Here is a 24,321-nt window from a genome sequence, read left to right as displayed (position 1 = left end):
CTAAATAGCTCACAAAACTGCAGTTCCCAGAATTTGATAGCACTGAACCATGGCTGTAAAAGTGGTGTCAAACTAGACTATTTATGCAGTGCAGATGCAGCCTTAGGGAGCCCTGCGTTTTGGTTCAAAAGTGAATCTAAGGTATTCACACACACACACACACTTCAGTACTTTTGATGTGCTTCTGCATTTCTTGTCATCTAATTTGTGTGTGTATCACACACAAGGACAAAACACACATTGAGAATTTCCCAGCTCAGGATGAATAAAAACATATTCTAGTCTTGTACAGGTTTTTTTTTTTTTATTTTTGCATGTTAAACTCGTTGAAATCATAGTACCACATGACTCCAGAAATAAAATTTAATTTCTTCTGCTGATTTGACGGCTCTCTTCTCCCCATATTTTATAGTCACAACAACCCTATAAGGTAGGAGAAGCTGAGAGCAATCAGTCCCCAGTCTCCCTGGCAGTTTCATGGCTCACTGGGGAGTGCAAACTGGATCTCCCCAAAATTGGGGGAAAAATGCAAAAGTGGGTTGATTTTCACACGACATCATTGTTAAAGTGGTGTTAACCCAAACAGAAAGTAGACGGAAAGTAGACAAAAGAAAATGCGTTCAGCTTAACAGCACTTTAACAACGATGTGTGTGAAATCTTTCCAGCTTTTTGCACAGTTTTCACCCATGTGGTAAACTCCCTTGTTGGGATTCGAACCCTGGTCTGCCCAGGGTCCTAGTCCAACACGGATCTCCTCTGAGTGATAAATTCCAAGGCCACATGGGCAAGTCACACTCTCTCAGCCACAAGTCTGTTTGGAGTTTACCACACTGGGGATAATTTTGGCATTAAAGAGAAATAAAAGCACATTTAAAACATCCTGCAAATAAAGTGAAAATGGTGAGTAATTGCGCAAAATATCACACACGCTTGTGCAAATAAAGCGATATTGGAAATGCATTGCAGCCAAAATCCCGGAAGTAAAAAGATGCGTGTTAATGCTTCTTTGTGATGGCGGGTTTCGTTTGCGATGCTGTGTGACATTGTAATGCATAATTACACGATTTTTCCAGGATATTCATGGGATAAACCCAGATTTCAATCGTGTGATAAACTCCTTTTTCTTCCTCAGAGAGTGGTGGAGTCTTCTTTGGTGGTCTTTAAACAGAGGCTGGATGGCCATCTGATGGGGTGTGCTTTGATTGGGAGTTCCTGCATGGCAGAAAGAGGTAGGACTGGATTGCCCTCGTGGTCTCTTCCAAAACTAGGATTCTATGATTCTATATGAGTCTAGAATTTCTATGATTCCCTTCTTCTTTTGCTCTCTTCTTCTTTAAGAGGCAAACCGGTTTCACTTTTAGATTCCTGGAAAGGAAACCACAAAAGGCTTACTTAGAAGGCTGAAAACAGGCGGAGGGGATTTCCAGGAAGGGAATGGCTGGAGTGTGGGGCTGAGGAGGTGTGCAAAAAAAGCCACCCAACCTTCCCCCCCTCTTTTCCCCTCCTAATCTGGACCCACATTTTATTCTGATTCTAGCAATTCTTGCTGGTCTTTTTGCTTGGCTTTGCTCAGAGTCGCAATGGAGAGGGGCGTCCACTAGAGGGCGCGCCGTGCTCTCTTTCCAGTTCTTTCGCCAGAAGAACAAGAAGCGCAGCCCAGTGGATAGATAGATAGTGCAGAGCAGATGCAGAGGCAGAGGCAGCTTTTCATCTAGTCTTCACAAGAGAATTTCCTTTTTTTGAGCATCACTAAGAAGCTTGAATTTATATTTCCATGAGGACTTTTTTTTAAAAAAACTTTCTCTTTGGCAAGGTCCTACATTTTCCTCGACTGCCCTGCATTTGTCCTCCTTGGCTTGGTTCGGGCATCTGGTCACCCTGCTTTCTTGGGAACATCTATTTGCATCTTTTTATTAATGAGAAGAATCCAAGATCGGATTCTGGAGGGACTTTGAAGCCCGAAGAAGGAAGGGAGAGCCTATTTTGCTGCAGCAGAACAACTTGGGCTCCTTCTCTTGGACCCATCATCACCATCACCATCATCTCTGGCTTTGGCCTAGAGGTCTCTTCCTGAGCCTGATGAAGCCCCTGGTGCCCTGTCTTTGGATCCTCCTGGTGGCACTTCTAGACTTCCTCGCCCTCCGCCTGGCTTGGCAAAGGCTGAGACCCCCTGGCTGGGACCCCCTGGCATTTTCCTGGGCCCTTGCCTTGGGGCGGTGGGCCACACTGACCCTCTTGGCTTATGCCATTGCTAGCCTCAGGCGCAGACTGCCCTGTGCCCTTCAAGATGCCCTCTTCCCCTGTGCTGCCCTCCTCAGCTTTCTGATGCCCTGCTATGCCACCTTTCAATACCTGTTCCTGCCCAAAGAAGGTGCCCTGGGACTGACCCACAGCTGGGGCAGGGCAGATGTTTTTGCCCTCCATTATGGCATTGTGGGGGCTGTTGCCTTCCTTTGGCATCACCTTCTTCCCCAGAGGGAAGCAGTGGCGGAGAAGAGACCCTCAGCATCCTTTGGGCGCCTTGTCTCCAGCCTGAGGCCAGAGGTGCTGCGGTTCGTGGCCTTCATTGGACTCCTCATGGCTGCATGCTTGGGTGAGGAACCTTGCAGGGCTGGAAGGTTCAGGGGTCTTACATCTGCACCCTAACCTCTCTTCAACTGGCATTTGGTTGGTCTTCTGAGTCCAGATCACTCAGCAGCCTCACACAAGGGTAGAATTCAAAGACATAGCTGTGTGAGTCTGTAGGATCAGTATGCAGAGGGATCTTGTAGCACTTTTGAGATTCACTGAAAGAAAGAAGTGGGCAGCAGGAGCTTTTCCTAGACTTCAGTCTACTTCCTCAGATGTATTCATCAGATGCAGTCTGCTTCTTCAAATGCATCTCAGGAAGTTGACTGAAGTCTAGGAAAAGCTCCTGCTGCCCACTTCTTTCTTTCAGTGAGTCTCAATCTCCCTACATACTAACACAAAGGTGTCGATCTTGATCGGGATGGTAGGCTAAGGATAGCCCATAGGCCACATGTGGCCTCCCAACAATTATGGCCCCCTAGAATTTATATTTAAACAAACTAATTGATAACAGTTTGCACTTTTTTACATATGTAGATTTAAAAAACAAACAAACCACATACCTCCTGATTTTGTTGTTGTTGTGTGCCTTCAAATCATTTCCAACTTATGGAGACCCTTCAGGGTTTTCTTGGCAAGATTTGGTCAGATGAGGTTTTGTTATTGCCTTTTTCTGAGGCTGAGAGAGTGTGACCATTTGCCCAAGGTCACCCAGTGGTTTTCTGTGGCCAAGCTGGGAATCGAACCCTGGTCTCCAGAGTCATAGTCCAACACTCAAACCATCCTGGTTTGCAGGCTGCTAAATACCTAGATCTTAATCTTTTAAAAAAATGATTGCTATCTCTGCAATGCCATCAAATGCCCAGAATTATATTTTTTTAAAATGAAATTTCTGTTGTCATCTACAAATTGCTATATCTTTGGAAAGTTTCGATTTTAAAAAAAGACATTGCAGTTTTTACACCACTGAATGCCCTAATTTTTTATTTTTTAAAATGTAGTATTGTAAGAAGCCCGCCTTTTGGCTCGCCACAAGCCGGAAATGACTTGAAGTCACACAGCAAGAAAAAGTTTGCAAGTTACTAAATGACTGAAATGTTTCTTAATGACATTAAGCTTGCTTGCCACTGAAAGCCCAGAATTTTGATTTTTCTAAATAAATGCCTGGTTTTGTTTTGTTTTGTTTTGTTTGTTTTAAATGGTGTTTGCAAGGGACTAAATGCCCCCTTTAAAAAAAAGGGTTGGCACTGCAATTTGCAAAGAGCCTGGAATGTGTATTTATTTATTAAAAATGATATTCCAGTTTTCGAATTGATAAATGCCTGGTTTTCAATGGAAACAGGAATTAAATACACTGTAATTTGTTCCTTTTAGTTTTATACCATTGTTGTTATGGGCCTTCGGGTTGTTTTTGCATACCTGCCACAGGGTTTTCTTGGCAAGATTTGTTCAGAGGAGGTTTGTTTGCCTTCCTCTGAGGCTGAGAGAGTGTTGCCCAAACTCACCCAGTAGCTTGGTTTTCATGGCTAAGTGGGGATTTGAACCCTGGGCTCCCAGTGTCCTAGTCCAATATTCAAACCAGTAAACCATGCTGTTTTTTTGTATGTAAATATATGTGTGTGTGTGTGTGTGTGTGCGTGTGTATTTATATAAAATGTGAGTAGATGCTCATTTCTTCATAGGGGGCAGATTACTAATGATTTAAATCATATCTAATGATGTAGCGGGTGAACCCCAAATCCACAAACCTGAAGGCCCGTGGCCTGCCAGAGGATAAGCAGAGTCAAAGAGACCGAACTGGCTAGGATAAAAAAAACGCTTTATTTTCTTGGCCAAGGGCAGCAGCACGCACACACACAGCAAGGTGGGCGTTATCAAAACTGCAGCGCTGAGGGCCTCTTGCCATCTTCTTTTATGCCCTTCTAACTCTACTTTTCCTAGCGTAAGCCAATCACAAAAGCGAAGCAGCATTGTGTCCTACATTTTCTTTTTGGCATTACATTTGCTTGGCATTACATGTGCTTGCTTGCTTGCTTGGAGCCTGGAATGTACAGAGAGATAACTGTAAGATACCTACTCGGCTAAGCTAGGCTCTTCAAGGCCGCTGGTTAAACACAGGCCATTGTGTTCAGAGTCCTCCAGAGGAAGGAGGGGGTGATTATGTGAGTGTGTATACTACTGCCACACATACAGAAAGAAAGGGTGGGGGCCAGCATAGCCCATTTGCACTTTACTCTGTAGGCTCAATCTATGGGCCTTCTGTAACTATTGATTCTTTTGCAAAGCAAAGTACAGAAGCAAGAAAGCATTATTATTATTGTGTTCCTCTCAATGAAATTTCCTGCAATATTTAATCTACTGTATTTAATTTGTATATACCGTTTATACTCAACTATAAATCGATCTCATGTATAAGTTGAGGGTAGGTTTGGGAACCAAAATTATGGATTTTGATGTGGCCTGCGGATAGATCAAGGGTAAAGCTTAGGGGCACGTAACAAAACATCTAAAGGATGAAGCATAGAGTCATAGAATCGTAGAGTTGGAAGAGACCGCAAGGGCCATCCGGTCCAACCTCATTCTGCCATGCAGGAACTCTCAATCAAAGCATCCGCAACAGATGGCCATCCAGCCTCTACTTAAAGACCTCCAAGCAAAGAAAAACAATGCCAAGGAACCTACAAAATCCCAGCAGGCATAACTACTGTATTTGTACTCACACTTTAGGCTGGAAGAATGAGAGAGAGTAGAAGGTGGGTCAGTGCTTCCAGGACAGATTATACTCTTGCTTTTCACCAGAGGATGGTTGAGTTAAAGTATAGTACTTACATTGACCCATGGATAGGTCGACTCAGGTTTTTGTGATCAATTATTTGACTAGAATTTCTAGACTTACACATGAGTATATACAGTAGATGTAACTTTTCAAAAAGCCCACCTCTAAGTGCAGCCTAAGCCTTCTAGCCCTTGGCCAGTCAAAGTATCCCAGGTTCTAGGGTCCTGTGCTCCGTTGCACCCAGGAGTCCTGAGGCCTGTTTCCTTTTGCCTCTTAGGGGAGATGGCCATCCCGTATTATACAGGACGTGTGACCGACTGGATTGTGACTGAGGCTGGCACGTCCTCCTTCATGAAAGCCCTGTGGCTGATGTCTCTCTTCACTGTGGTCAGGTATGGAGCAAGGAAGATGACTGCAGGTGAACTAATGGGAGGGCAGGATGAAAATGTGGTGTGTGGGGGGTGTGTTTGTGGGATAGTTGGGGTGCTGGTGACCAGAGACTTTCGAAATGCCCTTTCCACATGCCCTCAGTACCGTGGCGGAGTTTCTTTGTGACTGCCTCTACAACACCACCATGAACCGGTTCCACACCCGGCTCCAGAGCACCGTTTTCAGATCCATCCTGCGCCAGGAGATTGGGTTCTTCCATGCTAACCGAACAGGTAAAGCATCTAATTCGTGATCAACCCTTAAATTCATATCAGCCCTCTGCTCCATGCATTGTTCTTCCAAAATACCAGCTTAAATTCTTTTGCAGTTGAAAGGTCTGCCACTCCGCTCCAAATACAGTGTCTGGAGGAAATGCATTATGCATAACATTACCTTTTACCTTTTAATTTTAGACAGAAACATTATAGTTCAGTTACAGAATTAACATAAAAACTATTAATACTGTTTTTTTAAAAAAAATTACTACAGCAATTACTATTTCTTGTAAAACACTGATCTTTTTTCCCCTTTCAAATAAATTTTATACATTATGCATAATGTTGCCTACAACATTTGACATATAGACACCATCAGTACAATGCAGCTACTTTTAAAAAGTAGCTGTATTGTACTTTTTAAATACTTGTATAATTTTTTCACCAGGCACTGTTTTTTTAAATCCAATTATTTAATTGATTAGTAATTGTAGGATAACAGATCATTAACTCTATTGACATCAGAGAATTCTAACACAAAGGAGCATACAAAATAAGAGATTCGTGCAAACTACCTACATATTGTATCTGTCACGGTTACAAGATTTATTCCAAAGCATCTCTCAAAAAAATCAATATGAGAAGAAGGATAAGAGCTAAAATGAGCTTTCCTATTGCATAACTACTAAACTGATACCGTATTGCATAAGAATCAGTGACTTCTTGGTTGTTTTATAAATTATCCATTGTTATTAGTAATAAAAATCTTGAGGCAAAGTCAGTCCAGTTAAACTTAATTACAAAAACCAAGACCAAGTTACACTCTAAAGTGTCACTCCAAAATGACATGTGCTTCAATGCAGATCCATAGGCAAAGTTCATGTCAGAAAGAAATGTGGTAAAGGGGAACCAAGTAGTTACACAATTTTCCTCTGTAATCTTTCTTCCTGGCTTATGAATGTTATACTGTTGGTATTGCATATTCATTTTGATAGGTTTGGGACTATTTTAAGAGGTTTTCATTTTGTTTAAATGTAATGTAAAGAGCAACTAAGGGATTGTTCACATGGGCCAACAGGCCTAGGTTCCCCACAAACACACATTGTCTAGAAAATTCCCATGCCAGGATCGGGCCACAACATTCCTGTCCAGATGCAGATCTGGAGGATATGGCCTGATCTCAGGGTAAATAGCCTTTACCCTAGAGTAATTTATCCCTATTTTCCTCAGAGTTTAGGAAACTCCGCAGCAAAAACAGGCTGTGTCGATATACACCCCTTCTTCTTACCTTGCCGTGTCGTTGCTCTCTCTCACGAGTCCCCCATCACTCCGTATGACACAGAAATGGGGCACCTGGCTGCACTCACACGGTCAGTCACCCTGTTTCCATGTCAGACATGGCTACAAGGGTTCCTGAGTGAAAACAATGGCATGGCAAGTTAAGAAGTATACACACCAGTTGCAGGTCCTGGGTCGGTGTGGGGACAGGTGTACAACTGACCCAGGTGAACACCAGTGCCTGGAAAGTATGGGCTTGGTCTGTGCTTTCCTAGCCTATCTGCTCAAGCCCTAAAAATCGCCATCTTGAGTCCCTATATGGGGAGAAAGGTGGGATATAATAAAATAACAACAACATGTTAGGAATACATTGGGGACATGTTGCTCTGCAGACAATAGGTGATGAGTAACACTTGTTTGACACTTTAAAAAACGGAATACCTAAAGACTGAAAAAAATGTTTTGTACAAAAAATAATATTAACATCTGCACACCATGCAAAATGTGCAGGATGAAGGTGGTTCAAAGGGTTTATGGGAGATGGGAGAAGATTGCAGAAGGAGGTTGGCAGCGCATGTGGAAAGAATGAAGAGGGAGCAGGTAGATGGAATGATGGTAACCTTCATCATGAAGAATAATCGAGGCAGCAAGGAAGGAAACAATGACATCACCCTAACTTTCCTTGTCTTTCCTCCATACCTTACCTCTGGCCTTGCTTGATCCTCATTTTTCCTCCTCCACACAGGGGACCTCACTTCCCATGTGATATCTGACACGGACACCATGAGCGAGGCCCTCAACATAGACCTGAACCTGATACTGTGGTACCTGATGAGGGGGACCTTCCTCTATGGCATGATGCTGTGGCTCTCGGTGCCACTGGCCTTGTTTGTCACTGTGGCCCTTCCCTTCATCTTCCTGGTGCCAAAGCTCTCAGGGAAATTTTACCAGGTACCCAGATGGACTCATGGATGTCATATTAGGCCTTTATCATATGGGACATTAACTGCAAGAATTCAACATGCTGTGCCCTTTGATGCTACTCAGTTATACCTCTATGATTCCACTTTAACTACTATGGAGACTATCACATGGGGGGAAATTAGGGGATTAAAAAGGCATTTTCCCAGGAAAGTAGCATGATTGTGACAAAGATTTTCACACACATTGTGATCTGAGAGGACTTATCCCAGGAAGGACCAGGAATGCTCCAGCAACAAAACCATTCATGGGGAAAGCCTGGTTCTTCCCAGGATAAATCCTCTTAGATTACGATATCATCTAAAAATCTTTGCTGCAATCGTGTGACTTTCCCAGGAAAATACCTATGGAATTCTGGGATTTGCATTTTGATGAGGCACTAGATTTCTCAGGTTTATAAATGCCTCTCAATAAAATACAATAAACTCAATAAAATACAAATATCTGGATTCCATGGGGTTGTTCCCACTACGATAAACTCCAAAACCAATCCAATCCTCATTTGATCAATTCCAGTGGGGAAAAAGTGGAGGAAATATAAAAAACCTGGGCTATCCTGACACTAGTTTTTCAGAGGTTTTCCCCCCACAGAATTGATTCTGATGGGATTCCAACAAGTGGAAATGCCAGATGAGAATCAATTCATGGTGGAGGGGAGGGACAGATGGCTGGAGGGAGGCACAAGGGTTGTGTGTTTGCCATCCCTCCCCATATTTTTTGAGATGCCACCCCCCCCCCCCCCCAGTGCTGCCTTTGCTGGTGTGACAGGGGTGTTTGCGTTTTGTTTTTTAAAGTACAATTCACCGAAAAATCGTTAAAATGGCTTAACAACTACTTGACAAGGCAGGTAGTTGCAGAGCCATTCTAACGATTCATCAATTAATTGATGTTTTTTTAAAATCCATGCTGCTGTGTCCCCCTTCGTCCTCCCCCTCCCGGGTCCCTTCCTGCCTTCCTTCTCCACCAGCCACAGCCACAGCAGCTCTTCGCCACCATGGCCTCCCACCCGCACTCCCACCAGCACCCTCTGGGAAAGGAGGAGGCGTGGGGAAAGCCTCAGATCACACTCTCTCAGCCTCAGGTCACACTCTCTCAGCCTCCAACCCCCCCTCCCCAATTCCAAGCCAGCCACATACGTCATGGAGGATTGATGGGGGATTCTGAAGCAGTGCTGCAAGTGGGGACGACAATCTGGGCAAATTAAATCACTTGGACTGGGGTAAGGAAAAGATCCCCTTTCATAGTGGGAACTGGGGGCCTTTTAGAATCACTTTCAAAACCAGGGCAGAAGCTAATCAGGAAGCGATTCATCATCCTGCCAGTGGGAATGACCCCCATAGGACACAACAATGGGTGTTGTTAAAGTAGAATCATAGTTCTATAAATGTCTTTAAAAAGAGACATCTATATCTCCTCCCCCCCCCAAAAAAAACCCTGAAGAGCAACTGTGCTAGATCAGACCAACCTGTTTACTTGTCTTTTAAATATCTTTTATATTTATACTTTTACTGAAGGTTTTGCATAGTTGTTTTTAGCCCATATATAATTTAAATAAGTTTTAGGCAGCTTTAAGTCCCATTATTTGGAGAAAAGCATAATTTTGTAGGTGTTGTGCACCTTCAAGTCGTTTCCAACTTATAGCAACCCCAATACAATCATCTCACGAGGTTTTCTTGTCAAGATTTGTTCAGAAGAGGTTTGCAATTGCCTTCCCCATGACGTGTCCAAGGTCACCCAGTGGGTTTCATGGGTGAGCTGGGAATTGAACCCTAGCAGAATATTAATGAATTAAATTGTGTTGTTCCTGTTGTTATTGAAATGATGCTGAGGATGGAAATGCACTTTAGGTGCTTTGATTTACCAAGTTCCAATCCATTGATCTAACTTCTTCCCTTCCAGAACCTGTCACGGGAGGTCCAGGAATCCCTTGCCAAGGCCAATGAGGTGGCCATGGAGAATTTCCAAGCCATCTCCACTGTCCGCAGCTTTGCTAATGAGGACAGGGCATCTTGGTGCTATGAGGAGAAGCTTCAGGAGACCTACAAGCTCAACCAGAGGGAGGCTGTGGCTTGTGCTGCCTCCATGTGGACTAGCAACGTAGGTTCTGGGTGCCCAGAGAGGGATGTTCCCCTTCTCCATAAGATGGAGGCGTGTGGTGCAATGTTATCTGGGATCCTAGGAGAAGGATTTGAGGCTGAAATTTCTTCCTTGCAGCTCTCAGGACTGGGTCTCAAGGTTGGCATCCTGTATTACGGTGGACACCTTGTCACACTGGGACGCATGAGCCGCAGCGATCTTGTTACCTTTGTCCTCTACGAGACGGGGTTTTCCACAGCGGTGCGGGTAAGCCAGTGAGCGAGACATGAATTAGCGACATTATAAAGAAAATGTAACCAGAACTCAGAAGTAACTCTTTGTTTGTTAAATAACATTAATTGATTCCCTTTCATCCCAAAAACTTTTAGGGGCTTAAGAGTTTTAGCAGTTTAGTAACTAAAACTTTCTAGTTACATTACAGTTGTAACTTATCAAGCCATAACATCCCTGCTTTTGCTATGTAATGGTAAAATTTTAGTTGCCTTTACAGTTACACGAGTATGGCCTCGCTGAATGATGGAGGAGGAATATCACATGGTTCATGTTCTGGTTTTTGTTGTTAAATGTAAAGCAATTAGGGTATTTATTTTTTTTAAATTAACTATTTTTATTTCTTTTGATAGGCAGAGTAAATGGTTTCCTTCAAAGTGTCTATAATGGTGATTTAGGGGCTGTGCAGACCAGCCATTAAGACCGTCCTGGGGGCAAACTGGAGCATGGCATCTGTACGACGCCTGCACCAATTCTGCCCCCATGGCGGCGTAATGCTGTGCACTGCTCCACACAGCGTATGGCATCACGGCACTCCTCTGGTGCTGTCTTTACACGATGCTCCTTTCTGCGCCCTGGAAAGGCCAGATTGGGGCCACAGCGTGCGGTTGCTGTGGCCCTAATCTGGTACAACTGGAGGCGGATGCAGGCTGCCCATTAGGGGAGGTGTGCACAGCCTCTTAATTACCTTTGGGGAGGTCTTAGAAGTAGAACTTATAACTAGAAGATACAACGTTGATGTTAAAGTTATAAATTAATTACTTTAAAAATTATTTTCTAAGCTCCACCTGTACCTGACTGTTTTTCCTTTTTCCATTGTCCCTCCTTCCACCCCAAATTATATTTCAATCCTCTCAAGAACATTTGTGTCCTTTCTGCTAGGCTCTCCTCCAAATTTATCCCAGAGTGCAGAAGGCGATAGGCTCCTCTGAGAAGGTTTTCGAATACATTGACCGGACGCCCAAGATCAGCCCTTCAGGCACATTGGCACCCCAGGACTTACTGGGACACATGATGCTGAAGGATGTTTATTTCTCCTACCCCGACGGGGACAGTTCTCTTGTCCTGAAGGTAATGTGGGGCGAGACCAGAATGGTGGGGATCAAAGGCAACAAGGAAGTGAATAGGTAGAGAAATTTGTGTTTCTCTTAGTATGAGATGAAAAGGAAAATGTGTGTGATTATAGATTGAGCTTTGAGAGGGACATAATAAATAATAAATAAATAATAAAAATTTTATTTATATACCGCCCTTCCATCGGATCAGGGCGGTTTACAACAGTTAAAATACAATAATACAATAATAAACATTAAAATTATACAAAATTACGTAAAGCATAAAAACAGAACAGAGCAAAAAGGCCCCCCAGGTTAGCCAATCCCATTGCCAGTGCGGCGGGGGGGCCTATGGGACCTTATTCGGGGAATGCTAACTCAAACAGGTGAGTCTTCAAGTCCCGCCTGAATTGGGCCAGGGAGGTAGCTGAGCGGAGCTCTATGGGCAGCTTATTCCAAAGGGCCGGGGCGGCGATGGAGAAAGTCCTCCGAGAAGTGGAGACAAGCCTCGCCCCGGGAACCCTAAGTAGTTGCTGCCCAGATGTTCTGAGGGTGCGGGGCGGAATGTATGGGGAGAGGCGGTCCTTCAGGTATCCTGGGCCCAAGCCATTTAGGGCTTTATAGGTCATCACCAACACCTTATATTGCGCCCGGAAGCGAATGGGCAGCCAATGGAGATCTTTTAGTACCGGTGTTATATGGCTGGCCCTGGATGTACCAGTGACCAGCCTGGCTGCCATGTTCTGCACCATTTGTAGCTTCCGGGTTTGGTATAAGGGTTGCCCGATGTAGAGTCCATTGCAGAAGTCCAGTCTCGAGGTTACCAGGGCGTGTACCACAGTTTCAAGGTCCCTCTGGGCCAGATATGGGCGCAGCTGGCGAAGAAGCCGAAGCTGATGACAGGTGCTCTTGACCGTCGCATTCACCTGAGCAGTCAGGTGAAGGGACGAGTCAAGAAGCACCCCCAGACTGCGCACGGAGTCCTTCACAGGGAGCGTGACCCCGTTCAGGACAGGTGGAACCACCGCCATTCCTGGGCCAGGGGAACCTATCACGAGTACCTCCGTTTTCTCTGGATTCAGCTTGAGTCGGTTTTCCCTCATCCAGCCCATTACTGACTCCAGACAGGCCACGAGAGGAGAGACGCCATCCTCAGTCACTGCATCAGTCGGAGACATAGAGAAAATTATCTGGGTGTCATCAGCGTACTGATAACCCCGCGCCCCATGTCTCCGGATGATCTCTCCCAGCGGTTTCATGTAAATGTTAAATAGCATGGGAGACAGAATAGCTCCTTGAGGGACCAGCTGGTGCTGGTGCTGCTGTGTCTGTGTCTTCTTCTTCTTCTTCCTTACTATTATTATTTCTTCCACCTCTCTCCATGGATCGAGGTGAGGAACAACAACAATCAACAGACAAACAACATCACATCAAACATAAATCAATTTAAAAGGACAAGTAAGATTTGCACATATTTTAAAAATTCACCTTTACAATTCATCCTTTAAAATTCACAATTTAAAAATCTCATCTGGAAAAGCCTGACGGATGAGACTGGTCTATAATGTTCTTTTAAATTCAGACAGCGTATTCAGCTGTTGAATGTTTTCTGGCAGGTCATTCCACAGTCTAGGGGCGGCTGAAAAAAACTCCTCTGCCTGACAGTTGCCAACCTGGTCATAGCTGACTGGAGACAAAAAAGCTGTGAAGTCCAGGGCCTAAAATAGCTGGATTTGTTTAACAAAAGAGTCGATTTCCCCCAATGTACATCCTCTGTTTCTCACAGGGGGTCTCCCTGGAGCTGCGTCCTGGCACAGTGACGGCCCTGGTGGGCCCCTCGGGGTCTGGGAAGAGCACCGTTGTGGCACTACTGGAACGGTTTTATGAGCCCAAAAAAGGTCAAGTGTTGCTGGATGGCAGGAACCTGAGTGAATACGAGCATCATTTCCTGCGGCAAAAGGTGAGATCTTATTCTTCTGAAAATATAGTGCAGTTACTGGTCCCATATATACGATAGGTCTTGGGTTTTTTTTTTAAGTTTAGACTTAAACCTCATGCAGATACACCAGCATGGAATCCAGGAGTTGGAGGGGACCTCATGGGCCATTGAGTTAATGCAGGATCTCCAGTCCTAGAGCATCCTCAGCATGTAGATGTTGAGTCTCTTTTTGAAAATGTCCGGAGAAAGAGACTCCATTGCCAAACTGCTCTCTCTGTCAAAATGTCCCTTCTAATGTGAAGTCGAAGGCTTTCATGGCCGGCATCCATAGTTTTTGTGGATTTTTCAGGTTATGTGGCTGTGTTCTGGAAGAATTTATCCCCGAAGTTTCATCTGCATGTGTGACTGGCATCTTCAGAGATTCTCTGAATACCTCTGAAGATGCCAGCCACAGATGCAGATGAAATGTCAGGGATAAATTCTTCCAGAACATGGCCACGTTTTCTAGTCTGAAAAATCCACAAAAAAATTATGCTCCTTCTAATGGTCAATAAATATCTACTCTTCTGTAACTTAAAACCACTAGACCTGATCCTGCCCTCTCAGGCAGCAAACCTGCTTTCCTTCTTTGCGGCAGCCCTTGAGGTATTTAAAGAGAGTGATCATGTTGAACATGCCCAGCTCCTTCAGTCTCTTCTATGTTTTGTTCTCCATACATCTTATCATCCTCACTGCCCTTCTCAGAAGCAGCTCCAACTTGTCTTTATCCATCTTAAAATAAGGCACTCAGGGCGAGAACTGAATGCAGTATTCTAGATGAGACTTGACCAGTGCAAAATATAGGTGGACTATTACTTCCCTTCACTTGGAAATATAGTTCTATTAATGCAGGTTAAAATATTATTTGCCGTGGTGACATGGGAGCCATCTTTCACTGCTGTTTTGAAGCCTTTGCCTTGCTCCCTTATTCTTTCCTACAATTACTCTTCTTTTAGATTAACTTCCTATGTCCACACTCATGATGAGAATTTTGCTTGTCTTGATCTGGAATAAGGTAGACCTCCAGGTCCTTTTTACCCTTCTGTCCTCCCTCAGGTGGCACTAGTGAGCCAGATGCCGGTGCTCTTTGCTCGGTCCTTACACAGGAACATTGCTTATGGCTTGGGGGAGCGAAGCCAGGAGGAGGTGAAACAGGCAGCCCAGCGAGTAGGAGCCCATTGGTTGGTTGCCCGAATGAGCTATGGCTATGACACAGGTAGGAAGCTTATCTTTCCAGTAACCCGTCCAGCCTCCTCTGATCACAAAATGGACTCCAGCTCTAGCTCAGGAGTGGAGCACCTGCAAAAGGTTGCAGGTCCCATCTTCCATCCTGATATCCTCATCTTTTAAAAAAAAGCATCTGATATGACAGCCCTGTTTAGGTATTTGACGGGATGTCATATTGTGAATGGAGCAAGCTTGTTTTCTGCTGCTCCAGAGAATAGGACCTGGGGCAATGGATGCAAGCTACAGGAAAAGAGATTCCACCTCAACGTTAGGAAGAACTTACTAACAGCTGTTCGACAGTGGAACACACTCCCTTGGAGAGTGGTGGAGTGTCCTTCTTTGGAAGTCTTTAAGCAGAGGCTGGATGGCCATCTGTCAGGGATGCTTTGATTTTGAGTTCCTGCATGGCAAGGGTTTGGACTGAATGGCCCTTGTGGTCACTTCCAACTCTATGATTCTATGATTCTAGGCTCATATAACAAATCGTGGGGCCAGAACAGACTGGCAAAAATGCTGGCTTCCCAGTGACTTGGGGGCATGGCCTATGCACAACACACACCCCTAAGCCAGCAGGAAGCCAGCATCATGCCACCCAGCCGTTTACACAGCGGCCACTGTATGGTGCCCCAGTGGCACACCATTTACATATCACACACCGTAGGAGCAATGCAAAGCTGTGGTAGCGGAAGAAAAGCCAGCTTTTTGCCGGCTCAAAAAGAAGCAGTTTTCTGCTGCTTCTTTTTGCCCCAGCGAATAGCTGGATTGGGGCTATGGTGTGTGGTTGCTGTGGTGCTACACCATGCAGCTCCATGGCATCCCAAATCTGGTGCTTTTGGGCAGTCTGTTTTGCCCCTCAGTAAGGTCTTGTTCCAGGGACTTGGAGAAGTCCAGATGGTCAAGAGGTGGCTGTATTGGGCTCGCCCAGGAGCTGGCAGCCTCTGAGGTTCAGAATACTATTTCCTTTCTTCCTTAGACCTTGGAGGGCCCCACCCTCCCTAATGCCCCAAACAGATTGCCTCCCAAAATGGCAGATTGCAGACTCAAAGCCTCTGGGGTAATGCTTTGCCATTTAAACATCAATTCAAGCCCTGGTCGCTTTAGTTTCTAAAAAAGTTTTTTTCAAGTTAGGATAGATATTACATTTTAAGCTCCCTAGAGGCTTTGCTGTTTGGGGGACAAAATGTTCTGGGAGGGGCTGAAATGAATTCTGGGGGTCTCAAAGGCTGCATGTAGCCTAGAAGGCACACTTTGCTTATCCCTGGGATAATTGGGCAACAGAACTGACATGGGCTATGGCCTGTGGTCTATTGGCTCACCCACCTGCTAGAGGATGGGATTCTGAAGGTGGTGCTGAGTTACTGTGGTACAATGTAAGAGAGGAAGAAAACTATACAGGACTTGAGCTGCATAATTAAGAATTTTTCAGTCCCCTCAAATTCCATAAATTAGGAATTTGGGGGTCAAAAACAACACTTTGAATAGCAACAGATAAGCCAGAATCCAGTTAGTGACTTATGGCAGTGTCCCCCCACTGCCATTGCTGTTTAGAAGCAGGGACAAGAGAAGAAGGGAAGGGGGTGCATTCCATGTGGGAGAGCACTTACATTTTCCATTTCTTCACAGCTGAGACTAGCTGCTTCTTCCTCCACTATGTCATCTCTATCAAACTCTCTCTGGCCAGGCCAGCAAACAGCAATAGCAGGATAGATATAATGCCACAGAAACTTCTGCCAAGATGTAATAATAGAATAAAGGAGGCAGTTTTAGCTGAAAAGTATCTTCATTTCTTGTTCCTTTATTCAGATGCTGGAGAAACAGGAGGTCAGATCTCTGGAGGACAAAGGCAAGGGGTTGCCATCGCTCGGGCTTTGATCCGAGACCCCAGAGTGCTGATCCTGGATGATGCCACTAGTGCCCTCGACACAGAAAGTCAGCAGGAGGTGAGTTGGGTATGATGGCAGAGAGCAGGAGTGAGCGATATACCAAAAATATGTCTGTTTTTGGGACCCCTGGGCTACCCCCCCAGCATTGAAACTGTGAGGGCATTTTAGGGATAGAAAGAATATTCCTCCATATTTCATTTCCTCCTTGAAAAACGTGTTTCCCAATAGCTGGAAATCTCTGTCAGGAAGAAGAATGTAGCAACAAGACTTTTGCATAATATCCCCTCAGTATTTGACCATCCCAAAATGTTCTGAGAAAATTATTCTATGCAGAAATACATGGGCTCTTTTTCTTGGGGGGGGGGGGACACTCGCATTTTCTGTGCAGAAAACCTATTGTGAACTATGTTTCCTAAGCTAAAAACATGTTTTTTTTGTGTTCAGAAACAGATGCATGTACCTCCATGTAAAATAAGTTTCCCAGAATTGTAAAGTCGAAGGCTTTCATGACCGGCATCCATAGTTTTTTGTGGTTTTTTTGGGCTATGTGGCCATGTTCTAGCAGAATTTCTTTCTGACGTTTCACCAGCATCTGTGGCTGGCATCTTCAGAGAATGCTTTGCCTGGAAAAATTGGGTGTATATATATACTGTGTGAGCCTGGGAATGCAGAAGTGATTTGCATGTGTATTGTTCTGTGTTGAAGGCTGGTCTCAGCCTGGGAGGCTAATGCAAATGAGGATTAATGTCTGCATTAGCCTCCCAGGCTGAGGCCAGCCAGCAACACATAACAATACACATGCAAATCACTCCTGCATTCCCAGGCTCACACAGTATATAAATACCCAATTTTTCCAGGCAAAGCATTCTCTGAAGATGCCAGCCACAGATGCTGGCGAAATGTCAGAAAGAAACTCTGCTAGAACATGGCCACATAGCCCGAAAAACCCAGAAAAAACTAAAAATATATACAGTTATAAAATAATATTAACCTAAAATCACAAAAGCTTTGGGAAGGAAGAACGTTTTCAATTAAGATTAGAAAACAGTGACAGAAAGAGCAGTTCTCGGATGTCCAGGGAGACAATGCCAGGCACATGGAGCAGCAAGTGGAAAAGGATGAAGCTGAGCCAAGGGAGAGGAAATCTTTGGTTGAGTGAGAAGATTAGAATGCCTAGAACACACTCAATAGAAGTTATCTGCATTTGTCCTTTCCAGGTGGAGAAGGAGATTTATGAAGGAGAGGCTCGTGGAAGACGCTCTGTGCTGCTCATCTCTCACCGACTCCACAGTGTGGAACGTGCAGATCTCATCCTGGTCATGGAAGAGGGGGAGATCCGAGAGAAGGGGACCCACAAGGAACTGATGGAGAGGAAGGGAGCCTATTGGCAGCTGGTGCAGAGGCAGCAGAATGGGACTGAGGGGGGAGGAAGCAACGGTGTCCCCAAAGTGAGCAATGGGCCTCTATAATGGTAGCAGGAACAGTGGAGCTTTTTGGCTTAGGCTCCAGGGCCTTACCTATTGAAGGGGACTTTCCTGGAAGAAATTAGAAGACCAGGCCTGGTGAATCAAGGATCCAACTTTATTTAGGGAAAGAATGCACTTCTGCCTCCCACCCTGACAGACCAGGATCTAGAGAGAATAGGAACCCTGAGTTGCAAGCTTGTACACTCTAATATAGTTGTCAGGGTTGCCAAGTCACTACTGCAAAAGTGCCATGCACTCAAAAAATTCTATGAACTTGATAGACAGTGACTTGATAGAGGTTTTGACTATAGAATCATAGAATCATAGAGTTGGAAGAGACCGCAAGGGCCATCTAGTCCAACCCCCTGCCATGCAGGAAATCTAAATCAAAACATCCCCGACAGATGGCCATCCAGCCTCTGCTTGAAGACCTCCAAGGAAGGAGACTCCACTACACTCCGAGGAAGTGTGTTCCACTGTCGAACATCCCTTACTGTCAGGAAGTTCCTCCTAATGTTGAGGTGGAATCTATTTTCCTGCAGTTTGCATCCATTGTTCCGCGTTCTAGTCTCTGTGGCAGCAGAAAACAAGCTTGCTCCTTCCTCAATATGGCATCCCTTCAAATATTTAAACAGGACTATCATATCACTTCTTAACCCTCTCTTCTCCAGGCTAAACATCCCCAGCTCCCTAAGGCATTCCTCATAGGGCATGGTTTCCAGGCTTGATTTCCAGGCTAGGCATCAGTTGGTCATGTACCTGTAAGGAAAGCAGCCATTCCCCAATGCTTGGCCTGCTAGGAAATGTGATACACCATGTAACCATCACAGTATCAGTTTGTTCTTCTAGAAAAAATTTCTTGAGAGCAAAATACACAATTTAGATGGGATACAAGCATTTTTCCGGGTTAGCCCATGGAAGCCATGTTAATTTTCCTTTCACTATCTTTCCACAGTAGGCTGGTGGGGGCAATAGAATACATAGCCACACCATCATTCAGGAATTATACCTTTTTCCCCAACATTTCTGATAACGTTTTTTCTGTCATTTAAAAAAAATTATAAGTAAACAACTATGTACAAAACATGTCACAACGATAAAGCAAAAACAAAACAAAACATTCATCTCACAACTTTGAATTATGTTATGGGTCTCTTTCTTATGCTCTGTTCAGTGTAAGTGGTCGTTTTAAAGTCCAGTGCTGCCTTTGTGTAAATCTAGTGTAGAATGTCCAAAGGTTCAGATGAGATGGAGGTGGTCTTCTCCTTGTTTACAAAGTCAGTGAGTGGGAACCATTTGTCTATGAAAGGTCCTGATTTTGGTCGTCCTGTGTAACTTGCCATTCTCTCAGACAGTTTTTCAAGCATCCACAGCTCCCATACCTTTTATCCACTACATATCTAAACATACTTCCCCCGTTTTCCAGCATCTGGCAATTTCTACACATGCTGCTGTAATGACGAAATCTATGAGGTTTTTATCTTTCAAATTTGAATTTGTGTCTACATATATTGATAACAAAAGCATTTCTGGAAATAATTCTACATAATTTCTTGGTTAGTAATCAATGAATTTTGTTCAAGTACCAGTTGCTAAAACGTGTTTATCTTGGGGCAGTCTAGCCACATGTGTAGAAATTTGCCATTATCATTACAACCATGTCAACATTTGGAGGAAACATTTTTAACCATTCTGGCCAGCTTCACTGGAGTCAAATACCACTTGTGTAAAATTTTCCAGGCGTTTTCTCTAATCAGTGCTGATCTGGATTTAAAAGGGGTGGAAGACCAAACTGTAGTCCATTGTGAAATGGGAATTAAAAGATTCAAATCCGTTTCCCAGATTAGTTCTATGCTACAGATGTTAGGAATTATACCTTTAACAAATTCAGAGGAGTCTAAAGACACACACTGTCCCCCTTTCACATCTTCCCAATATAATCATAACATTGCTTGTGTAAATGCGCTCCTTAGGTCTGTGAGGGGTAAACCTACACAGTTCAGCTCATCCAGGCACAGCTGCATCTACACTGTAGAACTGATGCAGTGTGACATTGCCATCACAGCTGCCATGGTTCAGTGCTATGGAATACTGGGATGGGTACTTTTGAAAGAGATGTAGCCTTCTCTGTCAGAGAGGTCTGGTGCCACAAAAACTACAAATCCCAGGTTTCCATAGGATGGAGCCATGACAGTTAAAGTGGTGTCACACTACATTAATACTGCAGTCTGGCAGCAATCCAGTCTCTCTATGGGGAAAAGAAAGGGAAACACTCTTCTGTACAAAAAACACTCTTGGTCCATTTTGTGCAAAGGTGTTAAATCTCTGGTTTGATGGTGTGCCAACTAATCATTTACTTCTGTTATCTGAGGAAGGTGGCCTCAATTCCATGATCCTCTTCATTATGCACCCCGGGAGCTCTCTTATTCATACCATTGCTGTAAGTTGAGGGCAATATGACTGTAAAGATCATCATCATCAACAACAATAAAACTCCACAAAACAGTGTAAGCTTTTGAGTTTTCATTACCTTAGAATATCTAGCTAAGGATACATCTGTCTCTGCCCTCAGGATCCTACACTGTGTCTTGGGCAAGTTTTCTTGCCTGTTGTTGTGTGCCTTCAAGTCATCTCTGACTTATGATGATCCTAAAGCAAACCTGTCATGGGGTTTTCTTGGCAAGTTTCTTCAGAAGGGGGTTTGCCATTGCCATTCTCTGAGGTTGAGAGAGTGTGGCTTGCCCAAGGTCACTAAGTCGGCTTACAAGGCTGAGCCAGATTCGAACCCTGCTCTCCAACACTCAACCACTATACCACACTGGCTCTCTTGCTTACTGCCTTGTCTTCCCCTAGATATTATTGGTCAGTTTGGGGGTCTTTCACATGACAGAACTAACAGTGCTTTGACTCCATTTGAACTGCTATGGTTCCATCCTGTGGAATCTTGGGACTTGCATTTTAGGGAGGGCTAAAGTCTTCAGCCACAAATCATCTCTAGTTCCTTCCCAGGATTCCATAGGTCAGAATCCATTCAAGTGGATTCAAAGTGTTATAACTGGGTATTTTATTTCAAAAGGGGACCTGTCTTCTAGCCTGAATTTAATCTAAATGTAAATGCATTATGTGAATTGCTGTGGATTTCCACACATTCACATCACTATTTAATTGTCTTCACTTTCCTTTGCATGTTTGTATCTGTTCTCTCTCCCTCTGTTAAAAATGCACAGCTATCCAAATCCACGTGAAGCAGACGGATGGCCGCACATTCAATAATGTGTACCCTTGTGCATACGCCAGTAAAAACTGCAGTGCTTAGTTGTATAACTTTATTCTTTAGGATCTTTTCCAGCTCTTTCATGGCTGCCCTTCCTATTTCTAGTCTTCGTCTTCTGTCTTCTTATAAGGGATCATAATACCCTCCATTTCTGCAGGGGATCTGTTCCAGACCCCCCCCCCCCGGTGAAAATGGAGGCTCGCCCATATTCAAGCCTCATAGGCTTGAATGGGGTGCACTCCCCACGCCATTGGAAATAGTGGAGGTTGCCCCTCCGTGCATATTTGAGGGAGCAGATCCCAGATCTGTGGGTTAGAAGGGGTGACTGTACTCCCTTATTAAAACAGCCTCACTGGCTTCCAATTTGTTTCTGGGCACAATTCAATGTGAAAGTTGTGACCTATAAAGCCCTACATGGCTCAGGTCCAGGCTATCTGGCAGACTGTATCTCCCTGGATGAACATCAGGAGAGACCAACAAAGAAACTTTCAATGTTATTCTTTCTGCGCCCAGTGCCATTTTTAGCTGCCTTGGGTGCCATCCTGGGAGCAAGGCGGCATACCAATAATAAATCTATATAAATAAAAATGTAAATGTTCATTTGTTCAAAATCTTAAATCTCCAAAAGTTCTTTACTGGTTGCTTTGAAATTTTTACACAACGTTCCATTGGAATACACACATGTTTGTATATGCCTAATATGTTTTTATATATAGATGTCACACCTGTGACAGGTAAAAATATGTTTTTTTTAAAAAAACAGTGCCATCTGTTGGATGTAACAGCAACACACTTCAGTTGCAAGAGATTGCAATTCCCAATTTGATAGGCGTTTGCAATCACCATCAACAAAACTCAGGGCCAGTCTTTAGAATTGTGCAGTTTAGAGCTAGACACAGATCGCTTCTCACATGGACAATTGTATGTTGTGTGTTCTAGAGTCAGCAATTTCTATATCTGCTCAGACAATGGAACAACAAAAATATTGTATATCCACAAGCGTTGTGAAATTAAATATTTCAGAAACGTGCACTTTCTCTTTCCTTTCTTTTCCATTTAACCAGACTGGGCCACAGCAACGCATGGCCAGGTACAGCTAGTAACAAATATAATAATTACACACCCACAAAACACATACATACATAGAGATATATTAAAATATAATCTCTCTATATATAGATTGTTAAAGAAGCGAGGCACAGGAACACATCCGCTTTCTTACTGAGGTCAGGGTTGGGGTGCCTTCATGGAAGCTGCCTGTTGATTTATGGTGCCATAAGTGGGAATTCAGGGAAAGATTGATTGATTGACTGGATTCAGTGGAGGAGAAGGGGCAGAGGAGGCAACAGTGGAAGCTGTTTTAGATTTTAGATTGTAAGCCTGAGGCAGGGACGTAGCCAAGATTTTAGGAAGGGGGGGGAGGGTCCAGACTAAGTGCCACCATTATAATGGGGCTTGGGCGCGGTGGCACAGCAGGACACACCATTCATTTTTCTAATGGAAGGGGGGGGGGGTCCAGCTAAGTCCCTGAACAATGTAATGCTTATGTCAGAGTTATTATTATGTATTAAAACGTAAAACTAACTTAGCCTCTCAGTGACCAGTTGACAAACCAGTATATTTTATTACACTATAGATTTACAATTTCTTCTTGTAATTGTGAGTACAGTAATAAAAGACTTGAAAAGATTAAAATATAATTCTTCCACTACAAATAATTTTATTTCTATATGCCAATTTGGTAACTTTCACTTCTTTTCCTATAATGAAGTTGTGATACATTTAATGTGCTTACCTCTTTTAGTTTGCTGTCAGAACTTATTTTCTTTCTGATCACAAACACATCCATCTTGAACACTCAATATAAAAACTGTTAAACTATTTGAATATCACATCACTCAGAAAAACATACGATGTGGTTATGCAACAAACATGGCAGGTCAGCAATAATGCACTGGATATCATTAAAACATAAACCAGACAGTCCAACAGGCCAAGGGATGAAGAGGGGAAAGATGTATGTCCTCCAGTGGAATTCCTGGCTGCAGTGTATGTTTGTACCATACAGTTCCCAGAATTCCCTAGCACTGAGCCACGGCAGTCTGAAAGCAGTCTGAAATTAGATTATTGCTGCAGGTTGGCTTAATAAAGTTACTGCAAAAGTATGGGTTTTGGAATTTGTCATGTAAGACCCACAAGGTAAAATTTGTTGTAGTGTTCTGAGTGTTGGACTATGACTCTGAAGTCTGGAGACCAGGGTTTGATTTCCAGCTCAGCCATGAAACCCAGTGTGTGACCTTGGGGAGTAAGTCACACTCTCTCAGCTTCAGAGGAAGGCAATGGCACAGCTCTTCTGAACAAATCTTGCCAAGAAAACCCCAGGATAGGTTCATCTTAGGGTTGCCATAAGTTGGAAAAGGTTTGAAGGCACACACAACAACAACAACAACAACAACAACCCAGATCACAATGCACTGTAATGGAACTATATTCTGTTTTAACTTTAGCAGTGGCAACACTGTAAACAACTACACTGTAGAAATAATGCAGTTTGACACCATTTTTAACTTCCAGGGCTACAAAAAAAACCCCAAACCCCTGGGATTTGTAGTTTTGTGAGGCACCAGTACTCTTTTACAAAGAAAAAAAAAAACGCTTGTAAAAATACAAATCCCAGGATTCCACAGAATTGAGCTACAACACTTAAAGTGGTGTCAAAGTGTATTATATCAACAGTGTGGATTCCCCCATGCTATAGAATTCTGGGCTTTGCAGTTTGGTGAGGGGCATTTGGAAAGCTCAGCCAGAGATAGAGAGATGGGG

General features: G+C 43.8%; 1 protein-coding gene across 1 annotated transcript; it reads left to right on the top strand.

Annotated features, from left to right (window-relative positions):
* The first annotated feature begins 1,673 nt into the window (after positions 1–1,673).
* Positions 1,674–20,790, top strand: LOC149320508 (antigen peptide transporter 1-like). The gene is made up of 11 exons (XM_089500877.1): positions 1,674–2,594; positions 5,623–5,737; positions 5,877–6,007; positions 8,013–8,218; positions 10,148–10,345; positions 10,463–10,591; positions 11,498–11,686; positions 13,457–13,630; positions 14,705–14,864; positions 16,679–16,815; positions 17,976–20,790. The coding sequence occupies exons 1-11, from the start codon at positions 2,081–2,083 to the stop codon at positions 18,225–18,227; spliced, it is 2,205 nt and encodes a 734-aa protein (XP_089357003.1). The 5' UTR covers positions 1,674–2,080; the 3' UTR covers positions 18,228–20,790.
* The last annotated feature ends 3,531 nt before the right edge of the window (positions 20,791–24,321 follow it).

This window comes from Sceloporus occidentalis, unplaced genomic scaffold (assembly GCF_023333645.1).
Source record: "Sceloporus occidentalis isolate IW3139 unplaced genomic scaffold, rSceOcc1.0.p SCAF_1, whole genome shotgun sequence".
Classification (NCBI taxonomy): domain Eukaryota; kingdom Metazoa; phylum Chordata; class Lepidosauria; order Squamata; family Phrynosomatidae; genus Sceloporus; species Sceloporus occidentalis.
This window is presented reverse-complemented; position numbering and strand designations above follow the sequence as displayed.

Coding starts and splice junctions, on each gene's coding strand:
- LOC149320508 (XM_089500877.1), top strand. CDS start 2,081: ATGAAGCCCCTGGTGCCCTGTCTTTGGATCCTCCTGGTGGCACTTCTA. Junction 8,219..10,147: donor TCTCAGGGAAATTTTACCAG/GTACCCAGATGG, acceptor CTTCCCTTCCAG/AACCTGTCACGGGAGGTCCA. Junction 16,816..17,975: donor ACACAGAAAGTCAGCAGGAG/GTGAGTTGGGTA, acceptor TGTCCTTTCCAG/GTGGAGAAGGAGATTTATGA.